The sequence below is a fragment of the Cherax quadricarinatus genome, chromosome 15 (assembly GCF_038502225.1).
Source record: "Cherax quadricarinatus isolate ZL_2023a chromosome 15, ASM3850222v1, whole genome shotgun sequence".
Taxonomy (NCBI): Eukaryota; Metazoa; Arthropoda; class Malacostraca; order Decapoda; family Parastacidae; genus Cherax; species Cherax quadricarinatus.
This window is the reverse complement of record NC_091306.1, coordinates 18,063,269-18,081,317: the sequence shown is the minus strand read 5'-3', so window position 1 is coordinate 18,081,317 and position 18,049 is coordinate 18,063,269. Positions and strand designations below refer to the sequence as shown.

Below are 18,049 nucleotides of genomic sequence, written 5' to 3'. Positions count from 1 at the left end.
TTCACCTGCAACACCGCAACACTTCACCTGCAACACCGCAACACTTCACCTGCAACACCGCACACTTCACCTGCAACATCGCAACACTTCACCTGCAACACCGCAACACTTCACCTGCAACATCGCAACACCACCTGCAACATCGCAACACTTCACCTGCAACACCGCAACATTTCACCTGCAACACCGCAACACTTCATCTGCAACATCGCAACACCTCCTGCGACATCGCAACACTTCACCTGCAACATCGCAACACTTCACCTGCAACATCGCAACACTTCACCTGCAACACCGCAACACTTCACCTGCAACATCGCAACACCACCTGCAACATCGCAACACTTCACCTGCAACATCGCAACACTTCACCTGCAACATCGCAACACTTCACCTGCAACACCGCAACACTTCACCTGCAACATCGCAACACTTCACCTGCAACACCACAACACTTCACCTGCAACATCGCAGCACCACCTGCAACATCGCAACACTTCACCTGCAACACCGCACCACTTCACCTGCAACATCGCAACACTTCACCTGCAACACCGCAACACTTCACCTGCAACACCACGTGCAACATCGCAACACTTCACCTGCAACACCGCAACACTTCACCTGCAACATCGCAACACTTCACCTGCAACATCGCAACACTTCACCTACAACACCGCAACACTTCACCTGCAACATCGCAACACTTCACCTGCAACATCGCAACACTTCACCTGCAACACCGCAACACTTCACCTGCAACACCGCAACACTTCACCTGCAACATCGCAACACTTCACCTGCAACATCGCAACATTTCACCTGCAACACCGCAACACTTCACCTGCAACACCGCACATTTCACCTGCAACATCGCAACACTTCACCTGCAACACCGCAACACTTCACCTGCAACACCGCACATTTCACCTGCAACATCGCAACAGGAAGCAAAGAGTGTTACAGGAAGCAAAGAGTGTCCATAAATGGGGTTAAATCCGAGTGGGGATCAGTAACAAGTGGCGTTCCACAGGGATCAGTCTTGGGCCCGTTGTTGTTTATAATATATATCAATGATCTTGATGAAGGAATTACTAGTGATATGAGCAAATTCGCCGATGACACGAAGATAGGTAGGATAATTGATTCAAACGTAGATGTTAGGGAACTTCAGGAGGATTTAGACAAACTCTACTCTTGGTCAGAAAAGTGGCAGATGCAGTTCAATGTAGATAAATGCAAGGTTCTGAAGCTCGGGAGTGTCCATAACCCTAGCACTTATAAGTTAAATAATGTAGAACTTAACCATACAGATTGCGAAAAGGACTTGGGGGTTATGGTAAGCAGCAACCTTAAACCAAGACAGCAATGCCTAAGCGTACGTAATAAGGCAAATAGATTACTGGGATTTATATCAAGAAGTGTAAGCAACAGAAGTCCAGAGGTCATACTGCAGCTTTATACATCATTAGTAAGGCCTCACCTAGATTATGCAGCTCAATTCTGGTCTCCATATTACAGAATGGACATAAACACTGCAGGAGGCCTGTTGGCCCATACTAGGCAGGTCCTTTACAATTCATCCCACTAACAAACATTTGCCCAACCCAATTTTCAATGCCACCCAAGAAATAAGCTCTGATGTGCAGATTATCCAACTTACGAGGTGATATAAAAAAGACCTGGAAAACACTATCTGAAATTCTGGGAACAAAAAAGATATCACGAAATAGCGAAATAAAATTAGCAAAATCAGATGAACCCCAACTCCCACCAACAGAAACAGCAAACAGACTCAATGATTTCTTCTCCACTATAGGACAAAACCTTGCCCATAAAATCCCAAGCTCAGATACCCCACCAAATAACTACCTCACCGGCAACTACCCGAACACACTGTTCCTAGCTCCGACTAACCCATACGAAGTCTCCCTTATTATCAATGCACTAAAAAACAAGGCAGGAGATTTAAGTACCTTACCACCCTTTATATATAAAAAAGTGTCACAAGTGCTATCTCCAATCATTGCAACACTCTTTAACAAATCCATTGAATCCTCCACCTTCCCTACAGTACTCAAAATAGCAAGGGTCACCCCGATCCACAAAGGAGGAGACCAAACAGAGTTGAATAACTATAGGCCAATATCCAACTTACACCCTCTCTCAAAAATCTTTGAAAAACTAATTCATAAACGAATCTACTCCTACCTTATCTCCCAGAACATACTCAACCCCTGCCAATTTGGATTCAGGCCTAATAAAAATACTAATGATGCTATTATACACATGCTAGAACATATATACACTGCAATAGAGAAAAAAGAAGTCCCACTGGGGATCTTCATTGACTTACGTAAAGCTTTTGATACAGTTGACCATGACTTGCTCCACGTAAAATTGTCACACTATGGTATAAGAGGGCACTCCCTCAATTACCTCAAGTCATACCTCAGCAACAGAAGCCAATATGTGTACGCAAATGGGGCAAACTCTTCTGCGCAACCAATTACAGTTGGTGTCCCACAGGGAAGTGTCCTTGGCCCTCTTCTCTTTCTCCTATACATAAATGACCTTCCAAATGCTTCGCAATTACTCAAACCCACACTATTTGCAGATGACACTACATACGTCTTCTCTCACCCGAGCCCAGTCACACTAGCCAATACTGTAAATACCGAATTACAGAAAATATCTACCTGGATGAGGACTAACAAACTTACACTAAACATTGACAAAACCTACTTCATTCAGTTTGGTAACAGAGCTACAGATGTCCCTCTTAACATAATGATAAACGGATCACCTATCACAAAGCTAACAGAGGGAAAATTCTTAGGAATCCACCTTGATAATAGACTCAAATTTCATACACATATACAACAAATTTCTAAGAAAATTTCCAAGACTGTAGGCATACTATCGAAGATACGGTACTATGTTCCACAGTCAGCCCTCCTGGCCCTATATCACTCTCTTATTTACCCCTATCTCACCTATGGAATTTGTGCATGGGGCTCAACAACAGTTAACCATCTCAGACCACTAATTACCCAACAAAAGGCTGCAGTTAGAATGATAACAAATTCTCACTACAGGCAGCACACTCCACCAATATTCAATACACTAAACCTACTCACCATACAAAACATCCATACTTATTACTGCACCTATTACATACATAGAACACTTAACTCTGATATTAACCCTCCCCTCAAACATCTCCTTGCCAACCTCAACAGAACACATGACCATAACACAAGGCACAGATCACTCTTTGATGTTCCTCGTGTTCATCTCACACTATGCAAAAACTCAATGCACATAAAAGGCCCTAAAATCTGGAATTCATTACCTGTAAATATAAAAGAAACACTACCTGTTTATAAATTCAAGTCTCTACTCAAAGATCACTTACTCACCCAAAACCAAATAAATACTGAATAACTGAACCTTATAAATTGTATATCTTAAATGTTTCTCACAATTATATCACATAAATGTTAAACCTAAAACCCAATCTAACTTTATTATTTTTTAAATACACTACCTAACAGAATCCTTCATATGACCTGTCTTTGTAATACTCACTTGTGCTTTATAGTAATCTGTTTACATTAATGTTTTATCACTGACTTCATCATTGCTTAATTAATCTTAAGTTAATTTTAAGCCAGCCCGTAATGCTATGCATAGTATAAGTGGCTTTGGCATACTGCTCTTATCTGTATTTTTTTGTACCTCTGTATGTGTGCACAAATTTATAATAAATAAATAAATAAATAAATAAATAAATCCAACCCCTCCCACTCATGTACTTATCCAACCTAAATTTGAAACTACCCAAAGTCCTAGCCTCAATAACCCAACTAGGTAGACTGTTCCACTCATCAACTACCCTATTTCCAAACCAATACTTTCCTATGTCCTTTCTAAATCTAAATTTATCTAATTTAAATCCATTACTGCGGGTTCTCTCTTGGAGAGACATCCTCAAGACCTTATTAATATCCCCTTTATTAATACCTATCTTCCACTTATACACTTCGATCGGGTCTCCCCTCATTCTTCGTCTAACAAGTGAATGTAACTTAAGAGTCTTCAATCTTTCTTCATAAGGAAGATTTCTAATGCTATGTATTAATTAAGTCATCCTACGCTGAATGTTTTCTAACGACGTGATTATATTATTCATGGGAAAGCGCTAAACCCACAAGGGTTATACCGCACCTCGGAAATAGATTATCAGGTCTAATCCGATAAAGGGCAGGGGATGACATCACTTTGTATCACAGATTCATGTTTAAGCGCTAAATCCACGAGGATCTCTCAGCGAAAGACGTGATGAGACTTGATCCTCCGTCTGTTGATCCTCAGACAGACGATCTGTACTCAGTTACTTGTATCAAGAGCCCCTCACCAGCATTTTCGAAGCCTTCCGTGTATATTTTTATACCACTAAATAATTCATAGCAGGTGGGAAACAATTACAAACTTCTTAGTGCGTTTATTGAAGGACAATCACAGGATATACGTACGTAGACTACACCAAGAGGTATATTTCTGTGTGTATATATGCAGAATTTATGTTACTCCCTATTTTAAGAATAAAGTATTCTTGTCTGGTGGTGAAGAGGATACGTGCAGCCTTAATGACCGTTTTGTAGTCGATAGGCTTTAAACCCCATTAACCAACCAATCAAGTACAATCAACGTTTCGGTGACAAATGAGTCACCATCATCAGGATTCATTTCTTCAAGATCAATAATCTTAGCAGTTAAACTATGATTTACTTATCCCCCTAAAAATACATATTCAGTTTTGTTAAAGGATTAATATAGAAAGACAGTAGTGTTTATCATATATTAAACCTAATAAATCACAGACCATCTGGAATAACTTGAGTAATTTTGATCTTAGACGAGCATCAAAATAAATAATAGAGAACAAACCTAAAATAAAGGAAGGTAACTCGTCACACCAAGCTTTGATTACCAAGTTAGGAATAAATGAGTTACCACCTGCTGGTTGGATGACAGGTGATGATTTACTCCCTGCTGACTGACAGGTATGATGAGTCACTCCCTGCTGAGTGACATGATGAATTACTTCCTGCTGACTGAGTGACGGCTGTGATGAGTCACTCCCTGCTGACTGACAGGTGTGATGAGTTACTCCCTGCTAAGCGACAGCTGTGATGAGTTACTCTCTGCTGACTGAGTGACAGCTGTGATGAATTACTCCCTGCCGACTGAGTGACAGCTGTGATGAATTACTACCGGCTGACTGAGTGACAGGTGATGAATTACTCCCTGCTGAGTGATAGGTGATGAGTTACCCCCTGCTGACTGAGTGACAGCTGTGATGAATTACTCCCTGGTGACTGAGTGACAGCTGTGATGAGTTACTTCCTGCTGACTGAGTAGCTACACAAGTAGCTGACATCCCCCACATACCTTCCGTCATTCCAATGTTTGTCATGTCTTTGTGAGCTTAGTCATTTCACACTACACAAATATGATGCAATCTAGGGAATGATTAAAAAGGAATCATCAGTATTTTGTATATACAAGTGTCCATCGATCAATACGACGAAGGGAGACTAAGCCTTCTGAGTCATCTATAGATGGTCTCAGAATCTCTTTGGGTTGAGAGACTATCTCCTGCAGAAGCGAGGAGGTCTTAGTATCAACATAATAATGTGTACATAGAAACTAAGGGAGGAGTAATGAGTACTAAGTAACTAAGGGAGGAGTAATGAGCACCTAGGGAGGAGTAGTGAGTACTAAGTAACTAAGAGGAGTTATATGTACATAGATGAATAAAACACACATGTAACAGTTCAGTATCCAGCATTAAAGTCACTTGCGCATTTCACCTGAAGAAGCCTGCTGAGCAGGCGAAATGTCTCGGCAATAAAGATACCAAATTGTTACACACGTGTCTTACTTATCCATTAAGAGAGACGTGATGTGTACGTAGTGACTGATGGAGAAGCGTACATGTACACTAGCACCAAAAGGCCGAAGCTTACACATTATTCTCCTCAGCACATATTTACAAAGGTGACGAACTAAGCATACTTAATAATACGTAATTTCATATATTTAATAAATGAATGAATGAAATCTGTTGTCGTTCGGGTTACAAATATTTATAATTTGTATAAATGTAGAGGAGTATAAGAACAAGTATACAATACATATGAAGCATAAACAATATAAACAAACATTGAGTATCTACTGACATTACAACAAATGTTTCGTCAACGTACATTAAAATATATGTAGAGGCGTAATGCCCACGGGTATGGGAATGGATACACGATATAACGAACAAGCGTTTATTGGGACAATTCTCAGAGTAGAGCTTTATCGAGTCATGATAAAGCTCTGCTCTGAGTGCAACGTCGCCCTCATAAAGATCATTCTGCATATTGTGTCTTCACTACCATATATTAAAGTGTATTCTGAATGTATGCAGAAACCAGGGTGACGAATGATCGACGCTGTGTCGCCATCGATGAACAATGACCTCAGCAAGAGCGCCGAGTCGCTGCACCTTCCGTGAAGTGATGGTCTTCAGTTATAATTATAACATTAATAGCACCACAGGATGTGTCTGCGGCTCCACCACCTTATGTAGCAAGAAGAGGTTTTGGCATGACTGTGGTAGACGGTGGTATGGCTGTGTTCGATGTTTGGTAAAGTTGCGTTAATTTAAATGTTGATATGGCTATGGTAGATTATAGTATGGCTGTGGTAGGTGATGGTATGACTCTGGTAGGTGATGGTATGACTGTGGTAGGTGATGGTATGACTGTGGTAGGTGTCGGTATGACTGTGGTAGGTGATGGTATGACTGTGGTAGGTGTCGGTATGACTGTGGTAGGTGATGGTATGACTGTGGTAGGTGTTGGTATGGCTGTGATGTGTTGGTATGGCTGTGGTAGGTGATGGTATGACTATGGTAGGTGTCGGTATGACTGTGGTAGGTGATGGTATGACTGTGGTAGGTGTCGGTATGACTGTGGCTGTGGTAAGTGTTGGTATGGCTGTGGTAAGTGTTGGTATGGTTGTGGTAGGTGATGAATGGCAGTGGTAATTGTTGGTAAGGCTATGGTAGGTGATGTTTGGCTGTGGTAAGTGTTAGTATGGCTGTGGTAAGTGTTGGTATGGCTGTGGTAGGTGATGTATGGCTGTGGCAGGTGATGGGCTTCACACCAGTACTATCTTCATGTGGTGTATTATCCCTGCACCAGGGAGTCGCCAGTATGCTTGACATTCTTACTTGGGTCTGGGCACCTTGGTGGCGAAGCTGCCTACGAAGTTGCCAGCTGGGCTGTAGTTGGCCACAACGTAGATCTTACCAGATTTAGAACGAGCAGTTGCCACACCCAGCTCCTCACTATCCAGCCACACTACTTGTGTGAAGTGACCTGACCACAACAAAATATCAGTTAGCAATCATGTTGGCATCAATCTTTCTTTACCAAACTACGATCAGGGATGACCTACGATCAGAAATAGACTATTAATAAAACCATGAAATTTTTGTTATGGAAACATTAAACAAAAATAAAAGAATTAAAATCTTTATTAACGGGTATTTCATGCAGCCTGGTGGAAGCTTGATCCTCCGCCTGCTAATTGTCGACTTGTCTCTAATTAGTTAGGCTGGCTAGACATTAATGGGCAGAAACTGTAACTAACCGGCCCTGAGGTCACTGGGTTCCCTGCCGAACGTGAAGTCTTTGATCTCTTGGTACCACGACTCGACCGCCTCACTTCCCTTGATCATGTGTTTTGGGTTGGACGACCAGGCGCAGTACAAGTTCTCGCCGTAACTGTTGTTTTGACGGTGCTGCAGGACGTCTTTCTTGGCAATTGTCTGGGCCCACTCATGAGCGTACTTGCTCAGCTGCAAGAAATCAAACAGGCATTAACTAGCATTTATATTAAAGCTTATCGTATCTGAAGAGAGCAACACAGCACGCTGATAGTGAGGACATAAAGGCTGAGCATAAACGTAAACATCTGCAGTGTCACACAACCTACAGTGCACAGATGAAACGTAAAGTATCAAAGGATATGTAACAGTACACCTTGTTTAACAAATATGTGATATTTTATAATTCTGCGCAGTAACAAATATTAGTGCCTGCATTTGTTCTTGTTTATTATCGATATTAGTGGTGGCCCACAAGAAAATTCCACATCGCTACTCCTCTCAGGACTGACCTTCTTGCTGAGTTTGAGTGGAGGGGCACCATGCTTGGCACGGTAGTTGTTGTGGGATTTGAGGCATTCCTCAGCAAAGTCATCATCATCAGAAGAGTCGGAGTCGCTGGACGACTTGTGAGTCTTGCTGCTGAACAGTGATGTCTTTCCTGAAGACGCCGGCTTGGGGAACCCTCTGATTTCACAAAAAACAATTGTCTATAAGCATTAATAAGAAAACGTGTAATAAATTCCTAAAAGAACAGTTTTTCAGAAAGGAAAGTAAATTTAACCTTTCTTTAATAAATAGAAGTATTATAATGTTAAACATTCATTGTGCATATAAAACTATATACGTAAAATAGTGAATTTAATGTGAAATATAAATACTGTATAGATAATAATAATATTGTTATAATCAAGTTAAGCACTAAACACGAAAGCGTCATACTTGTACAGAAGATAACCTGCAGGATGTGAAGCTCGTGGCTCATACCCGACAGGCCCTTCTCACACCTGGCACTCAATCCTCTCAGTCTCTCTTTAACCCCAATCTTTTAAAGTTGCCCAAAATATTTTGCCAGTGGCACTACTTGCCAGTTTGTTCCACCTTATAAATTATTTTACAGACAAGTAACTGCACGTTGCGAGTTTACTAATAACAAAAATAATGCACTTTTGTCACAACAGTTCTTTCAATATTTTTTTTCTCTAAATCTAAAGTAATTAATCTTGAATCCATTGTTCTGAGTTTTGCCTTGGTTAGATAGCATCAGTATATTTCCTTCTCTAACTTATTTATGGCTAACTTCCACTTGTATACCTCGGCTATATACCTCCTTATTCTGTCTTTTATGAATGTAGGTTTACTACTCTCATTCTATCTTAGTGGGAATAATTTATAGCACAGAGATTACCTTCTGCTACAGTGGATTAATAATGCATCTATGTCCATTCCATAATATGGTAACCTGTCCTCCTGAACCCAACTTAGATTTCTTACATGCTATTTGAAGCAAATTTCTTGATATACATTATTTAGGTTAGATTAGACTGTCGTCTATTAGTGAAAAATAATTATAACATACTCTAATATCAGTAAATGCAATTCTATGTAAAGACGACAAAAAGTTTTGAAGCGCGAAATGGTAGCGGAGACCCTCAGAGTGAACTGTACAATATAAAAAAAATCACATTTTCATTCTAGTGTCACTGTCACACATCTTCTGTGGTTGCTTAAGAGGGTAGGTTGAATAGAGACCAGAACTGTACAGCATACTCTATATAACGTCTCACCGTCGCTCTGACTTTTCACCAACTAGTAGTACCAAACTGTATCTATATTATGTTAACATAACACATGTACATCTTGCAAAACATTTCGACCTTGGAAAAAATTACACAAATGCAATCTAAAGCGACTCTTTATTGTTGACGTTTCTCTCACACGGTGGGATTTATTAAGTCGTAAAGTTTGTGACTTAATAAAGCCCAATCTGGGCGAACTCCATTCTTATGTTAAAGATTATCAAGAAAGGATCAGATTATACTACATTTGTGTCTCTTATTCCATTACAGTGCGATGTTAAAGACTTGCATAACTTATTGAGTAAAAGAAAATGTCTTACCCTACAGGAGGAACTTGGTCAGCGAACTGGCCCATCCAGTTACCCTGCGGATCGAAGTTAGCCACGACGAAGACCTTGGTGCCTGCCGCGCTCCTGGCTTTACCCACACCCATCTGTTTGGTATCCTTCCATACCATCTGCGTGAAGTGACCTGCAACCAACACAAGTTAGCTAAATTTAAGGCCTTTCAACTACACGAGGGTCCATTATAAAGCGAACTTTAATTCCTAAAAAATAAAACTGGTTAATCTAAAATATCAATACAACTATATATAGATGGGGTCCACCTCTGGTGTAAATTGCGGGACTCATAGCCTCGGAGAAGTGGATAAAAAGGCTTCAAGGAAGAGTATTTGGATTTCTTCATATACAGTATATATATATATATATATATATATATATATATATATATATATATATATATATATATATATATATATATATATATATATATATATATCTATATATATATATATATGTCGTCCCGAATATGTAAAACTGGTCAATTAGCAAGAATTCATTTAAAATTAAGTCCTTTCTAAAATTTTCTCTTATACGTTTAAAAATATTTTTTTTTCATTAATGTTGATGTAAAAATTTATAATTTTGCACCAAAAGAATATTAGAAAACTTACCTAACCTTATTATAACAAGCATAATTTATTTTAGCCTAATCCAACTAAATATATTTTAAATACGTTTACAATAATTTAATACTAAATAAACACAATCAAATATATATTTTTCGTTAGGTTCAGAATGATTTTGGCGAAATTATTGCATACACAAATTTTCACTTGTCCTATATGGCAAGATGAGCGTTGCTATTTAAGCCAAGATCGCAAATTCTGCCTATTCGACACGACATATATATACCCATGCCTGTATTAAGAGGTGACTAAAATGTCGGGAGCAATGGACTAGTAACCCCTGCTCCTGTATAAATTGCTAAATGTAAATAGAAGACAAAACTTTATGAAAGTGTTTCTTTTTTTTCGGGTCAACCTGCCTTGGTGGGAAAAGGCCGGTGTTTTATATATATATATATATATATATATATATATATATATATATATATATATATATATATATATATATATATATATATATATATATATATATATATATATATATATGTCGTGCCGAATAGGCAGAACTTGCGATCTTGGCTTAAATAGCAACGTTCATCTTGCCATATAGGACAAGTGAAAATTTGTGTATGCAATAATTTCGCCAAAATAATTCTGACCCTAACGAAAAAAATATATTTCACTGTGTTTGTTTAGTATTAAATTATTGTAAACAAATCTAAAATATATTTGGTTGGGTTAGGCTAAAATAAATTACTCTTGTTATAATAAGGTTAGGTAAGTTTTCTAAGATTCTTTTGGTGCAAAATTAAAAATTTTTACATTATCATTAATGAAAAAAATATATCTTTAAACGTATAAGAGAAAATTTTGGAAAGAACTTAATTTTAAATGAGTTCTTGCTAATTGACCAGTTTTACATATTCGGCACGACATATATATATATATATATATATATATATATATATATATATATATATATATATATATATATATATATATATATATATATATATATATATACACACACACACACACACACACACATATATATAGATATATATATATATATATATATATATATATATATATATATATATATATATATATATATATATATATATATATATATATATATATATATATATATATATATATATGTCGTGCCGAATATGTAAAGCTGGTCAATTAACAAGAGCTCGTTTAAAATTATGTCCTTTCTAAAATTTTCTCTTATACGTTTAAAGATATATTTTTTTCATTAATGTTAATGTAAAAAAAATTAATTTTGCTCCAAAAGAATCTTAGAAAACTTACCTAACCTTATTATAACAAGAACAATTTATTTTAGCCTAACCCAACTAACTATATTTTAGATTTATTTACAATAATTTAATACTAAACAAACACAGTGAAATATATTTTTTTCGTTAGGTTCAGAATGATTTTGGCGAAATTATTGCATACACAAATTTTCGCTTGTCCTATATGACAAGATGAGCGTTGCTATTTAAGCTAAGATCGCAAGTTCTGCCTATTCGACACGACATACATATATATATATAAGGCCGTAGTCAAACTTGACTTTGGAAATGCCTTTAATATGGTGAAAAGAGATGTGGTCGTGCCAGCCGTTCGGGATCGGTTCCCCAGCCTTTTTTCCTTCATTTCAGCTGGCTACAGCAAACCCTCAATTCTTCTGTTTGGCGAACATGAAATTCCCTCATCAGAGGGTGTTCAGCAGCGTGATCCATTCGCTCCACTTCTCTTCTGCTTGGCAGTAAAAGAGCTGACTTTCAGCCTACGCAGCGAGCTCAACATCTGGTACCTGAATGATGGCACTCTGGCAGGTACTGCTAGAGGACCTACAACTGGTGAAGACAGGGAGAAGCCTTGGGACTCATCCTCAATCCCTCCAAGTGTGAAATCATCATAACGAACCAGGAAATAATCAGAGCTGTGCGAACAATCCTACCTGAAGTCTCTACTACTACTCCATCCAACAACACCCTCTTGGGAGCACCGCTGGGTCATCAGGCCATCGACACAGTCCTCAAGGACAAACTGAATGACCTGAAGAGAATGGAGGAGAGAATAAGCAATCTTGATGTTCATGATGCCCTGTATCTCCTCACAAGGTGTCTTATTCTGCCAAGACTTACCTACTTCCTGAGGTTCGCACCCTCTTTCGACAAACCAGCACTTATCGAATGTGACTTACTCCTGAGATCTATCTTTAAAAAGGTACTGAATCTGTCATTGGAAGATCACAATGGGATCAAACAACTCTCCTAGTGCGACTGAGAGGTATAGGGGTGTGCAAGGCAATGCAGGTAGCTTTACTTGCATTTCTGTCCTCATGCATGGCTTCCAGTGGACTAGGCAAGGCTTGAGAGGTGTGGTAGAAGCTCAATATCCCAGGTTCACTGAAGCAGCCATGCTGTGAGACACCCACCCATGCAGGCTCCTCTAGAAGACCAACTCCGCCCAAAGAGCACAAACAGCCCCAGTGGGACGAACCGATCATGGAAAAAAATTGCCAACACAATGCTCAACAACGCTCCAGGAAAGAACAAAGCTCGTCTTCTAGCGATGAAGGCACCACATCCAGAAGATTTCCTTTTAGTCGTTCCCAACTCTTGCCTGGGCACCCGACTCGACTCACAGGCCATTCGGATTGGTGTTGCTCTTCGCCTAGCCGTCCCCATACTCACTGAACATCGGTGTATTTGCGGCTGGGCGTTGGCTGATTAATTTGGACTTCATGGTCTCGTGTGTCATACATCAGAAGGGAAGTATGCTAGACATGAAAAGGTAAACGACATCATAAAGAGAAGTCTCGTCACAGCCCGTTGCCCAGCTCAACAGGAACCCCAACTATGGAGGTCCAACGGAAGTCAAAAGCGTCCAGATGGAGCCATTATGCTACCCTGCAAGGATGGTAAGCAGATTGCCTGGGACTACACCTGCACAGCCACTTTGGCAGACACCTACTTTATACTCTGAAGTTGAAGTGGGTAGAGCCGCCAGTCACAGAGAGACCCAAAAGATCCGCAAATATGACGGCCTGCCTGGCTACTATTACTTCATCCCAATAGGGTCAGAGACCCTTGGAGCATGGGATAAGTGTGCTCTACAGTTCATCAAAGAGCTGGGAGAAAAGCTCATCACACAAACCAAGGATCATAGTGCGGTCAGCTTTCTCTTTCAGAGACTCAGTGTCGCGATCCAGAGGGGTAATGCCTGCAGCATTCTGGGCATGCGGCCGACTGCCAGGGAGCTGGATGAAGTGTTTGAGATGTAGGCTCTAACATGCCATGTATGTTGTTCAATTTCCTATTGTAGTTTTGTAAATGTATTTTGTCTTTAAATAAAGTTAACATATAATAGAAAATATAGGGAGAATCTCGAGTTTTCCCTGGACTAAGTTCATTCTTTTCTCTGAGGATGAAGATCCCCAACCTAGTTTCAGAGGTGGTACCTCCCTATATATATATATATATATATATATATATATATATATATATATATATATATATATATATATATATATATATATATATATATATATATATATATATATATATATATATATATACATATATATATACAAAACAACCACTCTGCAAGAATAGAGAAAGTCCAAGCACTTTCGTGACTACTCACATTGTCAATAATGTGAGTAGTCACGAAAGCGCTTGGAATTTCTCTATTTTTTCAGAGTGGTTGTTTTGCATATTCTGAAATCACCTGTTTACTGTGATCTTATTGCATATATATATATATATATATATATATATATATATATATATATATATATATATATATATATATATATATATATATATATATATATATATACATATATGTCGTGCCGAATATGTTGCAAGGGCAGCAACAGGAGAAATAGGGTAAAGTGCCTGTCTTCCACTGGTCAATTAGCAAGAACTCATTTAAAATTAAGTCCTTTCTAAAATTTTCTCTTATACGTTTAAAGATATATTTTTTACATTAATGTTGATGTAAAAATTTAGAATTTTGCACCAAAAGGAACTTAGAAAACTTACCCAACCTTATTATGACAAGCGCAATTTATTTTAGCCTTACCCAACTAAATATATTTTAGATTTGTTTACAATAATTTAATACTAAACAAACACAGTGAGATATATTTTTTTCGTTAGGTTCAGAATGATTTTGGCGAAATTATTGCATACACAAATTTTCACTTGTCCTATATGGCAAGATGAGCGTTGCTATTTAAGCCAAGATCGCAAGTTCTGCTTATTCGGCACGACATATATATATATATATATATATATATATATATATATATATATATATATATATATATATATATATATATATATATATATATATATATGCACTTATCATGTGGGGGTTCGAACACGTGGATAGGGTAAAGTAATACTCACGTAGGCTGGAAGTACGTATAATTATAACGGTAAGTATGGAAGAGCCAAACAGCCGTGACCTGCCTCCTTGCTCACTCTCGTATAACTGACCGCCCACAGTACCCATATGTGGGGGTCTTTGAAATACTGCTGAGGTCAGCGGCAATATGAATACAGACAGTGACTCAGGCAGAGACGGTTGGTAGTGAGTCATCTACTGGTACACTGGTTACTGGTAACTGGTTACTTCTACTGAGACACTCACCTAGTTGAGGTTGCAGGGGTCGAGTCCAAACTCCTGGCCCCGCCTCTTCACTGGTTGCCACTAGGTCACTCTCCCTGAGCCTTGAGCTTTATCATACCTCTGCTTAAAGCTATGTATGGATCCTGCCTCCACTTCATCGCTTCCCAAACTATTCCACTTCCTGACTACTCTGTGGCTGAAGAAATACTTCCTAACATCCCTGTGATTCATCTGTGTCTTCAACTTCCAACTGTGTCCCCTTGTTGCTGTGTCCCATCTCTGGAACATCCTGTCTTTGTCCACCTTGTCAATTCCTCTCAGTATTTTGTATGTTGTTATCATGTCCCCCCTATCTCTCTTGTCCTCCAGTGTCGTCAGGTTGATTTCCCTTAACCTCTCCTCGTAGGACATACCTCTTAGCTCTGGGACTATTCTTGTTGCAAACCTTTGCACTTTCTCTAGTTTCTTTGCGTGCTTGGCTAGGTGTGGGTTCCAAACTGGTGCCGCATATTCTAATATGGGCCTAACGTACACGGTGTACAGGGTCCCGAACGATTCCTTATTGAGATGTCGGAATGCTGTTCTGAGGTTTGCTAGGTGCCCATATGCTGCAGCAGTTATTTGGTTGATGTGCGCTTCAGGAGATGTGCCTGATGTTATAATCACCCCAAGATCTTTTTCCTTGAGTGAGGTTTGTAGTCTCTGGCCCCCTAGACTGTACTCCGTCTGCGGTCTACTTTGCCCTTCCTCAATCTTCATGACTTTGCACTTGGTGGGGTTGAACTCCAGGAGCCAATTGCTGGACCAAGACTGCAGCCTGTCCAGATCCCTTTGTAGTTCTGCCTGGTCTTCGATCGAATGAATTCATCTCATCATCTTCACGTCATCTGCAAACAGGGACACTTCGGAGTCTATTCCTTCCGCCATGCCGTTCACAAATACCAGAAACAGCACTGGTCCTAGGACTGACCCCTGTGGGACCCTGCTGGTCACAGGTGCCCACTCTGACACCTCGCCATGTATCATGTCTCGCTGCTGTCTTCCTGAGTATTCCCTGATCCATTGTAGTGCCTTCCCTGTTATCCCTGCTTGGTCCTCCAGTTTTTGCACTAATTTCTTGTGTGGAACTGTGTCAAACGCCTTCTTGCAGTCCAAGGAAATGCAATCCATCCATCCCTCTCTCTCTTGTCTTACTGCTGTCATAGAACTCCAGTAGGTTTGTGACACAGAATTTCCCATCCCTGAAATCATGTTGGCTGCTGTTGATGAGATCATTCCTTTCTAGGTGTTCCACCACTCTTCTCCTGATAATCTTCTCCACGACTGCATACTATTCATGTCAGTGACACTGGTCTGTAGTTTAGTGCTTCATGTCTGTCTCCTTTTTTAAAGATTGGGACTACATTTGCTGTCTTCCATGCCTCAGGCAATCTCCCTGTTTCGATAGATGTATTGAATATTGTTGTTAGGGGTACACATAGCGCCTCTGCTCCCTCCCTCAGGACCCATGGAGAGATGTTATCTGGCCCCATTGCCTTTGAGGTATCTAGCTCACTCAGAAGCCCCACCTCTCCGTCTTTCTGGAGCCCCTTCTGTCTCCTCTGTGAACACTTCTTTGAATCTCTTGTTGAGTTCCTCACATACTTCATGGTCATTTCTTGTTGTCTCTCCTCCTTCCTTCCTTAGCCTGATTACCTGGTCCTTGACTGTTGTTTTCCTCCTGATGTGGCTGTATAAGAGTTTCGGGTCAGATTTGGCTTTCGCTGCTATGTCGTTTTCATATTGTCGTTGGGCCTCCCTTCTTATCTGTGCATATTCATTTCTGGCTCTACGACTGCTCTCCTTACTCTCCTGGGTCCTTTGCCTTCTATATTTCTTCCATTCCCTAGCACACTTGGTTTTTGACTCCCTGCACCTTTGGGTGAACCATGGGCTCGTCCTGGCTTTTTCATTATTCCTGTTACCCTTGGGTACAAACCTCTCCTCAGCTTCCTTGCACATTGTTGCTACATATTCCATCATCTCATTAACTGGCTTCCCTGCCAGTTCTCTGTCCCACTGAACCCCGTGCAGGAAGTTCCTCATTCCCGTGTAGTCCCCTTTCTTGTAGTTTGGCTTCATTCGTCCTGGCCTTCCTGCTTTCCCCTCCACTTGTAGCTCTACTGTGTATTCGAAGCTTAAAACCACATGATCGCTGGCCCCAAGGGGTCTTTCATATGTGATGTCCTCAATATCTGCACTACTCAAGGTAAATACTAAGTCCAGTCTTGCTGGTTCATCCTCTCCTCTCTCTCTTGTAGTGTCCCTTACGTGTTGGTACATGAAGTTTTCCAGTACCACCTCCATCATCTTAGCCCTCCATGTATCTTGGCCCCCATGTGGCTCCAAGTTCTCCCAATCAATCTCCTTGTGGTTAAAGTCACCCATGATCAGGAGCTTTGCCCTGCATGCATGAGCTCTTCGGGCCACTGCAGCCAGTGTGTCAACCATCGGTCTATTGCTCTCGTCATGCTCTTGCCTTGGCCTCCTGCTGTTCTGTGGTGGGTTATACATCACTGCAATTACCACCTTGGGACCCCCAGAGTGAAGCGTTCCCACTATGTAATCACTTGCTTCTCCGCTGTCTCCTCTCTCCAGCTCATCAAAATTCCATCGGTTTTTGATCAGCAGTGCCACTCCTCCACCCCCCCTGTTCCCTCTGTCTTTCCTCAGGATCTGTGTGTGTGTGTGTGTGTGTGTGTGTGTGTTAGTTACCATTTTGTCCTAGGCACATGTCGATTAGACACTGTGTGTGTGTGTGTGTGTGTGTAGTGCCAAATAGGTAAATTGGTCAATTAGCAAGAACTCATTTAAAATTACGTTATTTCTAAAATTTTCTCTTATAAATTTAAAAAAATATTTGTTTTCAATTATGTTAATGTAAAATTAATAATTTTGTATTAAAAGAACCTT

General features: G+C 39.9%; 1 protein-coding gene across 3 annotated transcripts in view; it reads right to left on the bottom strand.

Annotated features, from left to right (window-relative positions):
• Nucleotides 1-4,492: 4,492 nt before the first annotated feature.
• LOC128692161 (uncharacterized) overlaps nucleotides 4,493-18,049 on the bottom strand; it is a 138,036-nt gene continuing 124,479 nt past the window's right edge. For all 3 annotated transcript variants that reach the window (XM_070085187.1, XM_070085188.1, XM_070085189.1), the window contains 4 exons: nucleotides 9,849-9,999; nucleotides 8,242-8,416; nucleotides 7,714-7,921; nucleotides 4,493-7,439 (listed from right to left, as the gene is read on the bottom strand). In XM_070085187.1, coding sequence (XP_069941288.1) covers nucleotides 7,288-7,439; nucleotides 7,714-7,921; nucleotides 8,242-8,416; nucleotides 9,849-9,999 — 686 coding nt within the window. In that variant the 3' untranslated portion in view covers nucleotides 4,493-7,287. The remainder of the gene's footprint in view (nucleotides 7,440-7,713; nucleotides 7,922-8,241; nucleotides 8,417-9,848; nucleotides 10,000-18,049) is intronic.